Source organism: Solea solea, chromosome 21 (assembly GCF_958295425.1).
Source record: "Solea solea chromosome 21, fSolSol10.1, whole genome shotgun sequence".
NCBI classification, from domain to species: Eukaryota; Metazoa; Chordata; class Actinopteri; order Pleuronectiformes; family Soleidae; genus Solea; species Solea solea.
Genome location: NC_081154.1, coordinates 803,507 through 822,033, shown reverse-complemented (window position 1 = coordinate 822,033; position 18,527 = coordinate 803,507). Strand labels below are relative to the sequence as shown.

Here is an 18,527-nt window from a genome sequence, read left to right as displayed (position 1 = left end):
TAAAAATGGGGGGGGGAGATTTGTATAAAAATAGTAAAAAGCAGTTTCATATAAAGCACAGTTTGTCGGTGGATTAACAATAAGACCAAAGGTTTTTCACAGACATTCTCTCTCCATAATGTGAATATAAAGGCCAAAGAGTGAACAGAAACTCGTATAAAAAAAGAAAGAAAATTACATTCAAGCAGAATTGTGACAAATGTGTATAAAGCTAGAAGTGCACAGTGACTTTTTTGTGTGTGTATCATATTTACATCAAATAAGGAATTGATTACATAATACAATGGATCTGTGGTTGTGTCACGTCCTCAGATGTCAACATTGTTTCTGTCGGCAAACGTAGTTGTGATATTTACAGAAATGGCCGCACTGAGTCGAGTCGTCCTCGTAGTTCCTTTCGTTGTTTTTGTTTTTTGTTTTTCCAGTAATACAAACACATAGACTCGTAGAAAATATACAATGATTGTCGGAAAAATAAACGTGTCTTCAAGTCTAGGTGGGCGTTAACACTGATGTTGCGTAAAAAAAAAGAAGCGTAAAAGCACTGAAATCGTGCTCATCCGTTCAGAAGGAAGTCCTTCGCGTGTCCATGTGCATTTTTGTGAATCGTGTCCAAAAAAAGCACTTGGTCTTTGAACTCTAGGTCATGAGAACCTCATAATTGTGTAGTTAAACTCCTGACTCCTTCATCAGTCTTTTAAAAAAAAAGTAGATTATCAGCTCTTCAGGTTTATTGAGGTGTGGTCGTGTGGTCGAGCTCTCACCAAAGTCCATAGAGAACATTTTTAGCTCTCTGGGACACAGGAGCTGCTGGTCTCCTGCTGCCTCGTGTGGTCAGTTTGTGTCACTCAAGTAAATCCAACACATTTCAAACACAGAAGTTTGGACATTTGAACTCACTGATGGAGGCAGCAGTGGGTCAGTAATTCCTGTATGCTGTGATGTACAGTAGGTGTTTGGTGTGGGAGAGCATATTATTTTATTAGGTGTTATGAGGCTAAAATCGGTTCTTTCTAGTGTCCCCTGCTAGCAGATACAATAATGAGTGTTGGTGTTCGTCGATAACGGTCAAAACCACATTAGATGTTGAAGAGGCCTTAGTACAAATGTGTTATTAAGGCTAAGTTGATGTTAATCAGTAAAATAGTCTATTGGACTTCTTAATTTAGCAGAATCAGTAGAGATATAAGGAAATATTAGTATCGGACACAAAATAGTGGTGTGGAGACATCTCCACTTCATCCAACCACACCTCAGAAAACCTGAAAAAAAAGAGCTAAGTGTTAGCGAGCAACTGGGAGGTGCTGTTGCTTTCACCAGTGGTCCAGGTGAAGGTCCATGGCAGAGTGCAAGTTAATGTCCGTGGCGTCCAGGAACTCTGCGTTAAAGACGCCCCCCGGCGGCGGGACACTGAAGGCCGCGGCCGAGTTTGGCGGCATCAGGTCCAGCCACTCCATCGTCTCCCATGGCGTCTCACTGAACGCCATGTTTACCATCCCCATCACGTCAGGGAAGGCGGATGCCTTGGCGCTGACAGGCGACAGAGGCGTTTCCATCTGCTCCCTGCTGGTGCTGGTCACGTGTTTGTCCTGTTGGGGGTGCGGTAGGTGGTGGTGGTGGTGGTGGTGGTGGTTGTGGTTGTGTGGGCTGCCGTACCCGTCGCCCTCTCTGTGCCCGTCGTCGTCAGCAGCAGCAGCCATCTTCGGGAGGGCCGCCTCTGCGCCGCGGCCAATCGGACCCACAAGCAAAGTATCCAGGTGGCTCTCGGCACTGTGGTTGGCCGAGTGCTCGTAGTGGGGCTGGTTGGGGTACTGGTGCTCGTAGTGGCGGTGGCACCTCGGGATGAGGAGGCCGGGACACCCTGAGGACATAGTAATGTGAGGGACAACTTTGGTTACACAGCGCACTTCTCTGTCTTCTCTGGCGTTAGTGGGCATCTCTTGAAGAGAAAGAGGGAGATGAGGGAGGCTCACAGGAGGAAGAGGGGGAGCAGTGCATTCACACGTGGCTTTAGTTGCGCTCTTTGTGTTGCTGGATCTTTTTGAGTTTACTCACGCAAGTCAGCCCTGACCCAACCTAAAGGACTTTTTTCGTTTAATCAAACCATTTCAGGGCGGAGATTCCAGGGATTTGGGATCTCACAGAAACTCGTGATTTTACGTTGTTGGTTGAAGTCACGGCTGAAAAGACGCAATCGACAAAAGTACGCAACGCAGGATAATTTGGCCAGAAAATCTGTTCAAATCAGCCTTAAAATCTGAAGGGACCCATGATCGGTATCTGGCCAAATATCCTCTAAGTGTGAGGCGGGGCTTTACTCAAGTAAACCCAATTGGTGACGACTCACCTGCGGCTAATGCTAGCACTAACAACAACCAAGAACTACAACTTTTTTGGGTCATTCTCTCTTTCTTTACTTGGTCTAATTGGGATTAGTAGTTCAAATATTTCTAATATTTCTATTTACAAGAGTTGCCTACTTTGCGTCTTTGTATTGACGTTGTTGTAATCTCATTGTGTGGAATATTTGGTTGGCGTTTGGTGTGAATGCACCTTAAAAATCTGATTGAAGAGTACACACGGGGGATGGGGGGATTTCCTCTTACCTCCACTCTCTATGAGAACGTCCAAAAGTTCGTCCATCTGCTGACTTCTGGTCAGTTGCTGTAAAAAGAACAAAAACACACACTTTTTTACTCACCGAACTTTAACGTTACACTGAACTTGTAACGTTTAGTGAACGAAAAATGTGAATGTCGTTAAATTACAGATTTTACATGTAAAGCTTTCAAGCAGTTAACTCAGACTTGCAGAGGAAAGTTTCTGTATCGTTTAGGTGAAACTTTAACTATATTGTGTAGCAAAAGTCTTCATTGTAACTCACAATTTTGTGTTCTAGACAACATGAAACCCAGGTTTATCCGACCTGAGGTCTACGATTTACCAAAGTCTAGGCATTCTGTACATTATGATACGCAAGACCTTGTAAGAAGAAAGTAGGTTTTTGTGAATTAAGTTTTAATATATGACAATGTCCATTTTTCTCTAAATTCAGGTGGATGGTGTAGGAACTACGACTTGTAGATATTACTTTAGATTTTTTTTAAGTAGAAGGTTTTTTAGGTCTTAGTGTTAGCTTCATGAGGTTAGCAAGCTGTTAGCCTGGTCTCTCTCATCAAATACTACTGTGTCTTTAAGCTAGTTGGCTATACTTCTCCATTATCGTAGCTTTTCTTGTTTAGCAAATTTGTAGCTTAGCCTCCCTCATCAAACAAGCTACCTGACTAGGTTGCTATACTTGCTGCATCATCATAGCTTATCTAGTTTAACAAGTTTGTAACTTAGCCTCCCTCATCAAATTATTTTGTGTCTTTTGGCTAGCTGGCTAGGTTGTGATACTTGCTGTATCATTGCAGTTTTTCCTTGTTTAGCAAATGTGTAGCTTAGCCTCTCTCATCAAATTATATTGTGTTTTTTAGCTAGCTGGCTGGGTTGCTATACTCGCTGCATCATCATAGCTTTTCTAGGTTAGCAAGTTTGTAGCTTAACGTCCCACATCAAACACTATCATGTTTAGCCTCAACTTTTGTCTCTCTTTTGACAGAATTTTTTTTTTAAAAATGTAATATTTTTCAGTCATTTATTATTTTGTAATGGGCAAACTTTGTAATATTTAACTACATAACTACATATTTTACATTTCTGTGTTGCAGCACATATTTACAGCCTGGAAAAACAATACATTTAATTGAATCAGTTTCTTGTTTAATTAAACTTTCGAAAAAACATCTGCCGCCATGTAAACACCAGTGAGCTGCAGACCTGATGAAGGGTGAAAAGTTAGTGCTGTGAACAAAGCGAATGGATGAATTAAAAGAGGTGCAGCAGAGGGTGGTGGACAGATGGAAAAAGAACAAAATAAAAGAAGAGGAGGGAAGAAGAAGAAGAAGAAGTGGGAGTTACAGCAACGCTGACAGGTCAAATGCAGAAAAAAAAATGATCTCTGGCCAGCCATTTAAATAATCCACGGAGCTTTAGCACAGATTTCAGTTTTACCTGCTTCACTGCATCCTCATAGCACGGGGGCTGTCTTAAGTCAGATGCATCTGAATCTGAGCTACTGAAGGCAGGGGAAGAGACCTGGCTTTTATGGTCAACATGCCGAGGAGAGGGCAATACTGACATCTACATGAGAGATAGGTGAAAAGTGACATTAGCTACGTAAAAAAAGATCCCATGATCCCATTGATTAAACATTTGACTGTGAGGAAAGTTGGGCGTCGTATTCGGGTGAAGGAGTAACTGACGTGAGAGACGGACAGACGTGTAAAGAGTGGTGATATAATGACACAGAGACGATCATGTAGAATCAGACTAGAGCTGCAACTCACTATTTTTATCAATTTGATGATTTTCTCGATTGTCCCGTTTCAGTTTGAATGATTTCTTTTTTCGAATGGAGCAAAGAAAATATTCACACTATCAAAATGGTCGATCGCTTATATATTAATAATAATAACCGTTGCAGCCCTAAATCGGACAGATCACAAATTAATGGAAAGAAGAAAAACGTGAGGTGATTCAGACGAACACTGTAAGAGCATGTGAATGAATGAATGAATGAATGACTGAGTGAGTGAGTGAGTGAGTGATTGAGTGGACGTACCTTTGTCTGCATGTTGTGGTTCTCGGCTTTGACTAAGACGCTGTGGTTCAGGCCACAGTCGGCCGAGGAGGGAAAGTCTCCCTGAAGAACTCTGTGGTCAGAGGCGTAAGAGCAGTTCACCGTCTGTCCACCACTCTTCTGCTGCATCTGGACGAAGACCAAGAGACCATAGTAATTCATGTGTTCAAGGTGTTAACCACCATATTTGTATTAGAAACAGTCTTTACACAACCATTTCTTAAGAGGAAACTGATGTTTCTATTACTTTTTAATCCGCACCCAAGTCCATTGAGAAAATCAGCTATTTTAGCTCACAGGGACACAGGAGTTGCTGGTCTTCTTCGTTTGGGCAAATTTAAGCCACTGAAGTAATTCCAAATTAAGGATTTCAAAAGCCGAACTCACAGAATAACACATTTGGACTTAGCGATAGAGGCAGCGGTGGATCAACAACTCGTGCGTGCTGTAATAAAAAAATCACTGTTTTTCTCTATGGGCTTTGTTAAGGGTTAATAAGCAGAAGCAAAACAAAGGCAGTTTTAATGACGAGATGAAGCAGAAAACATGCTTTAGCTTCTTTTCTTGTAATGGCTAAAATCTGGTTCCTTGACTTGGTTTATCACATTTTCCTTCTAACTCGAGAGGAGAGTTACTAAAGATAATTCCTACCTGCATGTTGGATGCTCGATTGTTGCCCGGGGTGTGGGGGTGAGGCGACAGCAGGTAGGGGTTATTAGGGGATGGCGGTTGAGGACTTCTGCAGGTCTTTCCATTTGGTGATTCTGTGGGTGAGCACTCTGGACTGAGGAAGGCAGACATGGCGGGGGGGCCACCGGAGGACGGGGCAGTGTCCATACACGACATGGACGTGTTGCAGTGTCCCACGTCCTCCACGCAGCTTGCGGGAGGACTCTTCAACTGTTTTGGAGAGGACAGAGGACAGCTAGTAGACAGGGACATGGGCTCCTGCTTGATGGTCACGCCAAAGAAGTGTTGGCTCATCATGGCTGGAGTCTGCTGACGGAGCATGGACGGGTGAGATGAAGGCGGGACGGCGTCCTGCGTTGCTCCGTAGCAGCGTTTCCTGTTGTGGAGCTGCATCTTCAGCTCTTCAACCTGCACAAGCGTGGTGTCAAGATGTCAAAATATGTCTTTCATTTATTCTTTATCTTTATTCTGTCACTTCAAACCCACCTGTCTCTGCTCCTGGTGCAGCTTCCACGTCAGCTCCTCGATCACCTTCTGCTTTTCCACCAGCATTTTATCTTTTTCCGCCTCCACGCCGTCCACGTTCCCCGCCCTCTGTCCTCCGCCGTCCTCCATGCTGAGCTGAGCCGGCGACGGCTGCAGGCCGAACTGCGTCGGCGAGGACATGGGGACGTCGCTGAAGCTGTCGGGGAGCGAGCCGCTGAGGGAGAGCTCCGAGGAGGCCGGAGAGATGGGAGGGGTGGAGGAAGTGCTCGGGTACGGGTAGTAGCCTCCCTGAGATAAGGCGCTGGAGGAGGACGGGGACTGGTAGGAGGACAAGGACCCTGTGGGTGTGATGGGGAAGGTCACTGTAGTGATGTCAGAGGAGCCTGATGGCGAGGAGCCAGTGTTGGAGTCCTTGAAGGGTCGGAGTCTCTCGATGAGGGTGGTCTTGGTGCCTGAGACAGGCATGCCGCGGATACGAAGGTGCTGCCTGAGCTCTGAAACCTTCCAGAGAAGAGATGTTTAAGATGGGAGCATTTCTTACACGGTGGACATTTGATAGTCTGAATTGCTTGAACACCTACTTTCAGGTCATCCAGATTGGCCGGCAGTGAGCCAGGTTTGACAGCTGAGATGTTGCTTTGGTTGGGATGTGTGCTCTTCACTGGAGAGGAGGAGTTGCTGTTGACCGTGCTGGACGGACCACTGGAGCCGCACACCGATATCTGCTCACTGGATCCTCTACAACCACACAATGGAAATGGACCGATCACTCGAAGTAATGTGGAGGTAAATATGAAGTTTATTTATAAGTCTGATGTGCCCCTCGGCAAGACACTTAACCACAAAATTGCTTAATAAATCCAGCCCATGTGAATGCAGGCGTAAACTAGTGCTGGTCCTAAGCCTGGATAAATGTAGATGGTTGAATTCGGTGTAAATTTGGAGCAATCAAAAGATGACCACTGTAGTTCCCTGAAGCGACGGAAAAAAGCTACGGGTAAGTCTTCTGCTTGTTGCAATCTGCACTCTTACCATTAGATGTCACCAATTCTTACACACTAGACCTTAGAGTATGGAGCTGAAAGCCAAACCAAACTCACTTAATCCTGAGAAAAGCTCAGATCAGAAAAATTTGAGGTACTTCCTTGGTTCAATCCTAGATTGTGGCATCTTCACATCGTCTTCATCAGCAAATAAAGTGAACAGACCCTTTTTTTTCTCAAAGGCAATCAGTTGGGAGAACGTCAACCTGAAAGGTTCTTGGTTCAATCCTAGCTAGGATCAGCTGAAATCTGGCCTTTGAGGGTCAAAAGCCTTTGGTCAAGTACTTGATTCAGCTTCATCAGTGACGACTGTGACATCATGTATTCAAAAGCCCCAGGAAAAAGCTGGTAAATTGATATTATTTTTGTATTTCTTGAGCTTTTGCGACTTACTTCTGGGTCTGGACCTGCGGGTGAGGCTGGTAGCTGAACGCTGGCTGCCTCTGCTGGACCTGCAGAGTGTGTGCATGCTGCTGCTGCTGCTGCTGACTCTGTGAGTGTGTGTGCGAGTGTTTCTGCTGGCTGAGGATCTGCAGCTGCAGGAAGAGCTGCTGCTGCTGCTGCTGCAGGAGGCGAGCGTAGGCCGAGTCCATGGGTGGAGGGGACTTCTCTGCCTTCTGGTCAGGAGGAATGTACTGGTGGTACTTGAGCTTCTTCACTTTGGGCTTCACATCTTTGGGTTTCTTGTGCCGGTTCTTGTCCGACGTCTTGGACTGTGGGACGTTGAGAAGGCGAGATGATGTGAGCATGCGAGGTTGATGTTCGTAACTCGTTTTTAATGCGTCTTAAAGACTTTGCTCACCTTGACGATAGCGGGGACAGGTATTGGGGGAGTAGCCAGGCTGTTGTTGGTGCTGGACAGTCCTTCATCCTGACTTTGTTCTGTTGGGTCTCTGGTTGCACCTCCCTGTTCACAGACAAAACCAGCATATAGGACTCATATTTACACTGTTTTTCAGACATCACCTGCAACCAAGCTCCTATTGGACGACACCAGCTGTCAATCACACTGGTGTCCACTCCCACTTAAGTTCATTTGGGCTTTGGCAGAATTGTTTACTTTAGCATTTATTAGCATGTTTTTTGGAACAGGATCTTGCCAAATAGTGAGACTCAGATCAATAGTTGATTGAAAACTTATTTTTAATCGTTTATAAAGTGTTAATAAGGAATTGGGATGGTAGCCAGAGGGCTGGTGCTCCCAATCCCCCTATTGCTCCCTGGGGGCAGATATTAGCGTATGTGCAAAAATAACTGATGGTAACTATAATTTCCTTGAATAAATAATCTTATCTACTGGGATTTATTCTTCAGAAGGTGTTGAAGTTGACTCTGATGTTTTAATCCAAACAGATTGATTATCCTTGAAACATTTTCAAAGTTGGAAACTGTCGGAGAAACAAAAAGACATAAACAAAACTCTTGTTCTGGCTCGTGTCTGTGTCGGGCAACCGTTGGGTTAGGACGGTGGCAGTTGGAGTGATGATGATGATGTCACAGAGGAAGGAATGTGGCAACGGTCAGTGCAGAGATACAGTTACACTGAGTCACCACAGGAGGGCAGGATAACCAAAGCTTTGTGAAGACAAACAACCAGGACACTGGTCTTTTTACCTGTGGGGTACTGGTGAGGGCAGGCGAGGAGGACGAGGATGGTGCGCTGCCCACTGCATCGGACGAAGGACACGCCGAACCCTGGGACTCGTCGCTGTGGATCTGCTCCGGAGACAGACTCTCGCTGCTGCTGTCCTCCTCGAACGCGTACGAGTCCTCCTGCTTTGGGAACTTTCCCTGGTTTACTGTGTGAAGAGCAGACAGAGAAACAGACAGACAGCAGTGGGCGTCAGAGAGCTGAGACGAGAATTGTAAATGTTGGTGGTTCAGGAACACCCAGGTGAGTCTCTACCTGGAAAAGCAAGGTTTACTTACTGTTTGATTAAAAACAAACTTTATTTATTGAACATTTATAACATTTACAGGTGGAATATACAAAACTTCAGCTTTATACAATGTTCAGAAACAAATAAACTGTTTATGTTTGATGTGAATTAACTCTTTATATTAATATGCCAAATTCAAATAAGGTTTTTCAACATTTTCACAACATTTAAATCCGGTCCTGTTAGTTCTTTCTTTCTGTTTGATTGTTTGTAAAGCTCAGAGTTTAAGAACTACATTTTTACAAGTTCCTCTTGAATATAGCAAGGATGGGAAAGTATTTCGAAGTGGGTCTCTGTGGATTTATTCCCAGAGAAAAACCTGGATTCATACTGAATCATGATCACGCTTGTTTTGGGCCACTCACTTTTGCATTTTATATAAGTGAATTTATATATGATGTGGTGTATGTGAAATTTTCAACACCTTGGACTAATAAACATGAAAATGTCCAAGAAAAGGTCTCTGTTTAGTTTGTCATCAGTGTTTAGTGCTAAAATATATTCATAAAGTGAAGTTAAAAAGCATAAAACCATGAGTCAAAAAAGTCATAGTATAGTATGTCGTCCAAAACAGTCAAAAAAGTCAAAGTATAGCATGTCGTCCAAAATCAGTCCAAAAGGTCAAAGTATAGTATGTTGTCCAAAATCAGTCAAAGTCATAGTATGTCGTCCAAAACCAGTCAAAAAGTCATGTTATTTATGTCGTCCAAAATCAGTGAAAAAAGTAATAGTATAGTATGTCGTCCAAAATGAGACAAAAAAGTCATGTTATGTATGTTGTCCAAAATGTGACAAAAAAGTCATAGTATAGCATGTCGTCCAAAATGTGACAAAAAAGTCATGTCATCCAAAATCAGTCAAAAAAGTCATAGTATAGTATGTCGTCCAAAATCAGTCAAAATAGTCATAGTATAGTATGACGTCCAAAATTGGTCAAAAAAGTCATAGTATAGTATGTCGTCCAAAATGAGACAAAAAAGTCATAGTATAGCATGTCTTCCAAAATCACTCAAAAAAGTCATAGTATAGTATGTCTTCCAAAACAAGACAAAAAAGTCATATTATAGTATGTCGTCACAAAATATGACAAAAAAGTCATAGTATAGTATGTCCTGCAAAACGAGACAAAAAAGTCATAGTATAGTATGTCGTCCAAAATATGACAAAAAAGTCATAGTATAGTATGTTGTCCAAAATGAGACAAAAAGTCATAGTATAGTATGTCGTCCAAAATCCTTTAAAAAAGTCATAGTATTGTATTTCGTCCAAAATCATTCAAAAAAGTCATAGTATTGTATTTCGTCCAAAATGTGACAAAAAAGTCATAGTATAGTATGTCGTCCAAAATGAGACAAAAAAGTCTTAGTATAGTATGTTGTCCAAAATATGACAAAAAAGTCATAGTATAGTATGTTGTCCAAAACGAGACAAAAAAGTCATATTATAGTATGTCGTCCAAAATGAGACAAAAAAGTCATAGTATAGTATGTCGTCCAAAATCACTCAAAAAAGTCATAGTATTGTATGTCTTCCAAAATCACTCAAAAAAGTCATAGTATAGTATGTCGTCCAAAATGAGACAAAAAAGTCATAGTATAGTATGTCGTCCAAAATGAGACAAAAAAGTCATAGTATAGTATGTCGTCCAAAATCACTCAAAAAAGTCATAGTATAGTATGTGGTCCAAAATGTGACAAAAAGTCATAGTATAGCATGTCGTCCAAAATCAGTCAAAAATGTCATAGGTTAGTCTGTCGTCCAAAATCAGTCAAAAACGTCATAGTAGAGTATGTCGTCCAAAATGAGACAAAAAAGTCTTAGTATAGTATGTCGTCCAAAATCACTCAAAAAAGTCATAGTATAGTATGTCGTCCAAAATCAGTCAAAATAGTCATAGTATAGTATGACGTCCAAAATTGGTCAAAAAAGTCATAGTATAGTATGTCGTCCAAAATCCTTTAAAAAAGTCATAGTATTGTATTTCGTCCAAAATCATTCAAAAAAGTCATAGTATTGTATTTCGTCCAAAATGTGACAAAAAAGTCATAGTATAGTATGTCGTCCAAAATGAGACAAAAAAGTCTTAGTATAGTATGTTGTCCAAAATATGACAAAAAAGTCATAGTATAGTATGTTGTCCAAAACGAGACAAAAAAGTCATATTATAGTATGTCGTCCAAAATGAGACAAAAAAGTCATAGTATAGTATGTCGTCCAAAATCACTCAAAAAAGTCATAGTATTGTATGTCTTCCAAAATCACTCAAAAAAGTCATAGTATAGTATGTCGTCCAAAATGAGACAAAAAAGTCATAGTATAGTATGTCGTCCAAAATGAGACAAAAAAGTCATAGTATAGTATGTGGTCCAAAATAAGACAAAAAAGTCATAGTATAGTATGTCGTCCAAAATCACTCAAAAAAGTCATAGTATAGTATGTGGTCCAAAATGTGACAAAAAAGTCATAGGTTAGTATGTCATCCAAAATCAGTCAAAAATGTCATAGGTTAGTATGTCGTCCAAAATCAGTCAAAAAGTCATAGTATAGTATGTCGTCCAAAATGTGACAAAAAAGTCATAGTATAGCATGTCGTCCAAAATCAGTCAAAAATGTCATAGGTTAGTCTGTCGTCCAAAATCAGTCAAAAACGTCATAGTAGAGTATGTCGTCCAAAATGAGACAAAAAAGTCTTAGTATAGTATGTCGTCCAAAATCACTCAAAAAAGTCATAGTATAGTATGTCGTCCAAAATATGACAAAAAAGTCATAGTATAGTATGTCGTCCAAAATGAGACAAAAAAGTCATATCATAGTATGTCGTCCAAAATGAGACAAAAAAGTCATAGTATAGTATGTCGTCCAAAATGAGACAAAAAAGTCATAGTATAGTATGTCGTCCAAAATGAGACAAAAAAGTCATAGTATAGTATGTCGTCCAAAATGAGACAAAAAAGTCATAGTATAGTATGTCGTCCAAAATGAGACAAAAAAGTCTTAGTATAGTATGTCGTCCAAAATGAGACAAAAAAGTCATAGTATAGTATGTCGTCCAAAATGAGACAAAAAAGTCTTAGTATAGTATGTCGTCCAAAATCACTCAAAAAAGTCATAGTATAGTATGTCGTCCAAAATGAGACAAAAAAGTCATAGTATAGTATGTCGTCCAAAATCACTCAAAAAAGTCATAGTATAGTATGTCGTCCAAAATGTGACAAAAAAGTCATAGGTTAGTATGTCGTCCAAAATCAGTCAAAAATGTCATAGGTTAGTATGTCGTCCAAAATGTGACAAAAAAGTCATAGGTTAGTATGTCGTCCAAAATCAGTCAAAAATGTCATAGGTTAGTATGTCGTCCAAAATCAGTCAAAAAGTCATAGTATAGTATGTCGTCCAAAATAAGACAAAAAAGTCATAGTATAGTATGTCGTCCAAAATCACTCAAAAAAGTCATAGTATAGTATGTTGTCCAAAATATGACAAAAAAGTCATAGTATAGTATGTCGTCCAAAATGAGACAAAAAAGTCATAGTATAGTATGTCGTCCAAAATGAGACAAAAAAGTCATATTATAGTATGTCGTCCAAAATGAGACAAAAAAGTCTTAGTATAGTATGTCGTCCAAAATGAGACAAAAAAGTCTTAGTATAGTATGTCGTCCAAAATCACTCAAAAATATCATAGGTTAGTATGTCGTCCAAAATGTGACAAAAAAGTCATAGTATAGTATGTCGTCCAAAATGAGACAAAAAAGTCTTAGTATAGTATGTCGTCCAAAATCACTCAAAAATATCATAGGTTAGTATGTCGTCCAAAATGTGACAAAAAAGTCATAGGTTAGTATGTCGTCCAAAATGAGACAAAAAAGTCATAGTATAGTATGTCGTCCAAAATCACTCAAAAAAGTCATAGTATAGTATGTCGTCCAAAATGTGACAAAAAAGTCATAGGTTAGTATGTCGTCCAAAATCAGTCAAAAATGTCATAGGTTCATATGTCGTCCAAAATGTGACAAAAAAGTCATAGGTTAGTATGTCGTCCAAAATCAGTCAAAAATGTCATAGGTTAGTATGTCGTCCAAAATGTGACAAAAAAGTCATAGGTTAGTATGTCGTCCAAAATAAGACAAAAAAGTCATAGTATAGTATGTCGTCCAAAATCACTCAAAAAAGTCATAGTATAGTATGTCGTCCAAAATATGACAAAAAAGTCATAGTATAGTATGTCGTCCAAAATGAGACAAAAAAGTCATATTATAGTATGTCGTCCAAAATGAGACAAAAAAGTCTTAGTATAGTATGTCGTCCAAAATGAGACAAAAAAGTCTTAGTATAGTATGTCGTCCAAAATCACTCAAAAATATCATAGGTTAGTATGTCGTCCAAAATGTGACAAAAAAGTCATAGTATAGCATGTCGTCCAAAATCAGTCAAAAATGTCATAGGTTAGTCTGTCGTCCAAAATCAGTCAAAAACGTCATAGTATAGTATGTCGTCCAAAATCAGTCAAAAAAGTCATAGTATAGTATGTGGTCCAAAATGAGACAAAAAAGTCATAGTATAGTATGTCGTCCAAAATATGACAAAAAAGTCATAGTATAGTATGTTGTCCAAAACGAGACAAAAAAGTCATATTATAGTATGTCGTCCAAAATGAGACAAAAAAGTCATAGTATAGTATGTCGTCCAAAATCACTCAAAAAAGTCATAGTATTGTATGTCTTCCAAAATCACTCAAAAAAGTCATAGTATAGTATGTCGTCCAAAATGAGACAAAAAAGTCATAGTATAGTATGTCGTCCAAAATCACTCAAAAAAGTCATAGTATAGTATGTCGTCCAAAATCACTCAAAAAAGTCATAGTATAGCATGTCGTCCAAAAACTGTCAAAAATATCATAGGCTAGTATGTCGTCCAAAATATGACAAAAAGTCATAGTATAGTATGTCGTCCAAAACGAGATAAAAAAGTCATAGTATAGTATGTCGTCCAAAATGAGACAAAAAAGTCATAGTATAGTATGTCGTCCAAAATCACTCAAAAAAGTCATAGTATTGTACGTCTTCCAAAATCACTCAAAAAAGTCATAGTATAGTATGTCGTCCAAAATGTGACAAAAAAGTCATAGGTTAGTATGTTGTCCAAAATCAGTCAAAAATGTCATAGGTTAGTCTGCCGTCCAACATCAGTCAAAAATGTCATAGGTTAGTATGTCGTCCAAAATCAGTCAAGAAAGTCATAGTATGTCGTCCAAATCACCGAAAATTGCCTAGGTGTCTGTCAGGAGCAGGATTTGAACTGGTGACCCCTGGGGGAAGCTGGCACATAAATTAAAGTGTCATAAACCACTAGGCCAACTAAACCAAAGGTAATGTATACAATCTAGTTAAAATAACAAACACTTATGTAAAACTTTGTAGACACTCATAGGTCATCCAAAATCAGTCAAAAAGTCATAGTATAGCATGTCGTCCAAAATCAGTCAAACATGTCATAGTATAGTATGTCGTCCAAAATCAGTCAAAAAAGTCATAGTATAGCATGTCTTCCAAAATGAGACAAAAAAAGTCATAGTATTGTATGTCTTCCAAAATCACTCAAAAAAGTCATAGTATAGTATGTCGTCCAAAACCACTTAAAAAAGTCATAGTATAGTATGTCGTCCAAAATGAGACAAAAAAGCCATAGTATAGTATGTCGTCCAAAATGAGACAAAAAAGTCTTAGTATAGTATGTCGTCCAAAATCACTCAAAAAAGTCATAGTATAGTATGTCGTCCAAAATGAGACAAAAAAGTCTTAGTATAGTATGTCGTCCAAAATTAAACAAAAAAGTCATAGTATAGTATGTCGTCCAAAATGAGACAAAAAAGTCATAGTGTAGTATGTCGTCCAAAATCACTCAAAAAAGTCATAGTATAGTATGTCGTCCAAAATCACTCAAAAAAGTCATAGTATAGCATGTCGTCCAAAATCAGTCAAAAATATCATAGGTTAGTATGTTGTCCAAAATATGAAAAAAGTCATAGTATAGTATGTCGTCCAAAACGAGATAAAAAAGTCATAGTATAGTATGTCGTCCAAAATGAGACAAAAAAGTCATAGTATAGTATGTCGTCCAAAATCACTCAAAAAAGTCATAGTATAGTATGTCGTCCAAAATGAGACAAAAAAGTCATAGTATAGTATGTCGTCCAAAATGAGACAAAAAAGTCTTAGTATAGTATGTCGTCCAAAATCACTCAAAAAAGTCATAGTATAGCATGTCGTCCAAAATCAGTCAAAAATATCATAGGTTAGTATGTCGTCCAAAATATGACAAAAAGTCATAGTATAGTATGTCGTCCAAAACGAGACAAAAAAGTCATAGTATAGTATGTCGTCCAAAACGAGACAAAAAAGTCATAGTATAGTATGTCGTCCAAAATCACTCAAAAAAGTCATAGTATAGTATGTCGTCCAAAATGTGACAAAAAAGTCATAGGTTAGTATGTCGTCCAAAATCAGTCAAAAATGTCATAGGTCAGTATGTCGTCCAAAATCACTCAAAAAAGTCATAGTATAGTATGTCGTCCAAAATGAGACAAAAAAGTCATAGTATAGTATGTCGTCCAAAATGAGACAAAAAAGTCATAGTATAGTATGTCGTCCAAAATGAGACAAAAAAGTCATAGTATAGTATGTCGTCCAAAATCACTCAAAAAAGTCATAGTATAGTATGTCGTCCAAAACCACTTAAAAAAGTCATAGTATAGTATGTCGTCCAAAATGAGACAAAAAAGCCATAGTATAGTATGTCGTCCAAAATGAGACAAAAAAGTCTTAGTATAGTATGTCGTCCAAAATGAGACAAAAAAGTCATAGTATAGTATGTCGTCCAAAATGAGACAAAAAAGTCATAGTATAGTATGTCGTCCAAAATCACTCAAAAAAGTCATAGTATAGTATGTCGTCCAAAATCACTCAAAAAAGTCATAGTATAGCATGTCGTCCAAAATCAGTCAAAAATATCATAGGTTAGTATGTCGTCCAAAATATGACAAAAAGTCATAGTATAGTATGTCGTCCAAAACGAGATAAAAAAGTCATAGTACAGCATGTCGTCCAAAATGAGACAAAAAAGTCATAGTATAGTATGTCGTCCAAAATCACTCAAAAAAGTCATAGTATTGTATGTCTTCCAAAATCACTCAAAAAAGTCATAGTATAGTATGTCGTCCAAAATGTGACAAAAAAGTCATAGTATAGCATGTCTTCCAAAATCACTCAAAAAAGTCATAGTATAGTACGTCGTCCAAAATGTGACAAAAAAGTCATAGGTTAGTCTGTCGTCCAACATCAGTCAAAAATGTCATAGGTTAGTATGTCGTCCAAAATCAGTCAAGAAAGTCATAGTATGTCGTCCAAATCACCGAAAATTGCCGAGGTGTCTGTCAGGAGCAGGATTTGAACTGGTGACCCCTGGGGGAAGCTGGCACATGAATTAAAGTGTCATAAACCACTAGGCCAACTAAACCGAAGGTAATGTATACAATCTAGTTAAAATAACAAACACTTATGTAAAACTTTGTAGACACTCTCATAGGTCATCCAAAATCAGTCAAAAAGTCATAGTATAGCATGTCGTCCAAAATGTGACAAAAAAGTCATAGTATAGCATGTCTTCCAAAATCACTCAAAAAAGTCATAGTATAGTATGTCGTCCAAAATGTGACAAAAAAGTCATAGGTTAGTATGTCGTCCAAAATCAGTCAAAAATGTCATAGGTTAGTATGTCGTCCAAAATCAGTCAAAAATGTCATAGGTTAGTCTGTCGTCCAACATCAGTCAAAAATGTCATAGGTTAGTATGTCGTCCAAAATCAGTCAAGAAAGTCATAGTATGTCGTCCAAATCACCGAAAATTGCCTAGGTGTCTGTCAGGAGCAGGATTTGAACTGGTGACCCCTGGGGGAAGCTGGCACATGAATTAAAGTGTCATAAACCACTAGGCCAACTAAACCAACGGTAATGTATACAATCTAGTTAAAATAACAAACACTTATGTAAAACTTTGTAGACACTCTCATAGGTCATCCAAAATCAGTCAAAAAGTCATAGTATAGCATGTCGTCCAAAACCACTTAAAAAAGTCATAGGTTAGTATGTCGTCCAAAATCAGTCAAAAAGTCATAGTATAGTATGTCGTCCAAAATGTGACAAAAAAGTCATGGTATAGTATGTTGTCCAAAATGAGACAAAAAAGTCATAGTATAGTATGTCGTCCAAAATGTGACAAAAAAGTCATAGTATAGCATGTCGTCCAAAATCAGTCAAAAATGTCATACGTTAGTCTGTCGTCCAACATCAGTCAAAAATGTCATAGGTTAGTATGTCGTCCAAAATCAGTCAAGAAAGTCATAGTATGTCGTCCAAATCACCGAAAATTGCCTAGGTGTCTGTCAGGAGCAGGATTTGAACTGGTGACCCCTGGGGAAGCTGACACATGAATTAAAGTGTCATAAACCACTAGGCCAACTAAACCAACGGTAATGTATACAATCTAGTTAAAATAACAAACACTTATGTAAAACTTTGTAGACACTCTCATAGGTCATCCAAAATCAGTCAAAAAGTCATAGTATAGCATGTCGTCCAAAACCACTTAAAAAAGTCATAGGTTAGTATGTCATCCAAAATCAGTCAAAAATGTCATAGGTTAGTATGTCGTCCAAAATCAGTCAAAAAGTCATAGTATAGTATGTCGTCCAAAATGTGACAAAAAAGTCATGGTATAGTATGTTGTCCAAAATGAGACAAAAAAGTCATAGTATAGTATGTCGTCCAAAATGAGACAAAAAAGTCATAGGAATAGTATGTCGTCCAAAATGAGACAAAAAAGTCTTAGTATTGTATGTCGTCCAAAATGAGACAAAAAAGTCATAGTATAGTATGTCGTCCAAAATGAGACAAAAAAGTCATAGTATAGTATGTCGTCCAAAATGAGACAAAAAAGTCATAGTATAGTATGTCGTCCAAAATTAGACAAAAAAGTCATAGTATAGTATGTCGTCCAAAATCACTCAAAAAAGTCATAGTATAGTATGTCGTCCAAAATCACTCAAAAAAGTCATAGTATAGTATGTCGTCCAAAATCACTCAAAAAAGTCTTAGTATTGTATGTCGTCCAAAATATGACAAAAAAGTCTTAGTATTGTATGTCGTCCAAAATATGACAAAAAAGTCATAGTATAGTATGTCGTCCAAAATCAGTCAAAAATGTCATAGTATAGTATGTCGTTCAAAATGTGACAAAAAAGTCATAGTATAGTATGTCGTCAAAAATCAGTCAAAAATGTCATAGTATAGTATGTCGTTCAAAATGTGACAAAAAAGTCATAGTATAGTATGTCGTCCAAAATGAGACAAACAAGTCATAGTATAGTATGTGGTTCAAAATGTGACAAAAAAGTCATAGTATAGTATGTCGTCCAAAATGAGACAAAAAAGTCATAGTATAGTATGTCGTCCAAAATGAGACAAAAAAGTCTTAGTATTGTATGTCGTCCAAAATGAGACAAAAAAGTCATAGTATAGTATGTCGTCCAAAATGAGACAAAAAAGTCATAGTATAGTATGTCGTCCAAAATGAGACAAAAAAGTCATAGTATAGTATGTCGTCCAAAATGAGACAAAAAAGTCATAGTATAG

At 38.6% G+C, this 18,527-nt stretch overlaps 1 protein-coding gene across 4 annotated transcripts in view; it reads right to left on the bottom strand.

The window, feature by feature from the left end:
• Nucleotides 1–403: 403 nt before the first annotated feature.
• myocd (myocardin) overlaps nucleotides 404–18,527 on the bottom strand; it is a 62,401-nt gene continuing 44,277 nt past the window's right edge. For 3 of the 4 annotated variants that reach the window (XM_058621294.1, XM_058621296.1, XM_058621297.1), the window contains 10 exons: nucleotides 8,518–8,702; nucleotides 7,706–7,810; nucleotides 7,297–7,616; nucleotides 6,442–6,598; nucleotides 5,861–6,361; nucleotides 5,336–5,782; nucleotides 4,667–4,813; nucleotides 4,057–4,185; nucleotides 2,607–2,664; nucleotides 404–1,861 (listed from right to left, as the gene is read on the bottom strand). In XM_058621294.1, coding sequence (XP_058477277.1) covers nucleotides 1,314–1,861; nucleotides 2,607–2,664; nucleotides 4,057–4,185; nucleotides 4,667–4,813; nucleotides 5,336–5,782; nucleotides 5,861–6,361; nucleotides 6,442–6,598; nucleotides 7,297–7,616; nucleotides 7,706–7,810; nucleotides 8,518–8,702 — 2,597 coding nt within the window. In that variant the 3' untranslated portion in view covers nucleotides 404–1,313. The remainder of the gene's footprint in view (nucleotides 1,862–2,606; nucleotides 2,665–4,056; nucleotides 4,186–4,666; nucleotides 4,814–5,335; nucleotides 5,783–5,860; nucleotides 6,362–6,441; nucleotides 6,599–7,296; nucleotides 7,617–7,705; nucleotides 7,811–8,517; nucleotides 8,703–18,527) is intronic. The other variant, XM_058621298.1, reaches the window with a different exon arrangement.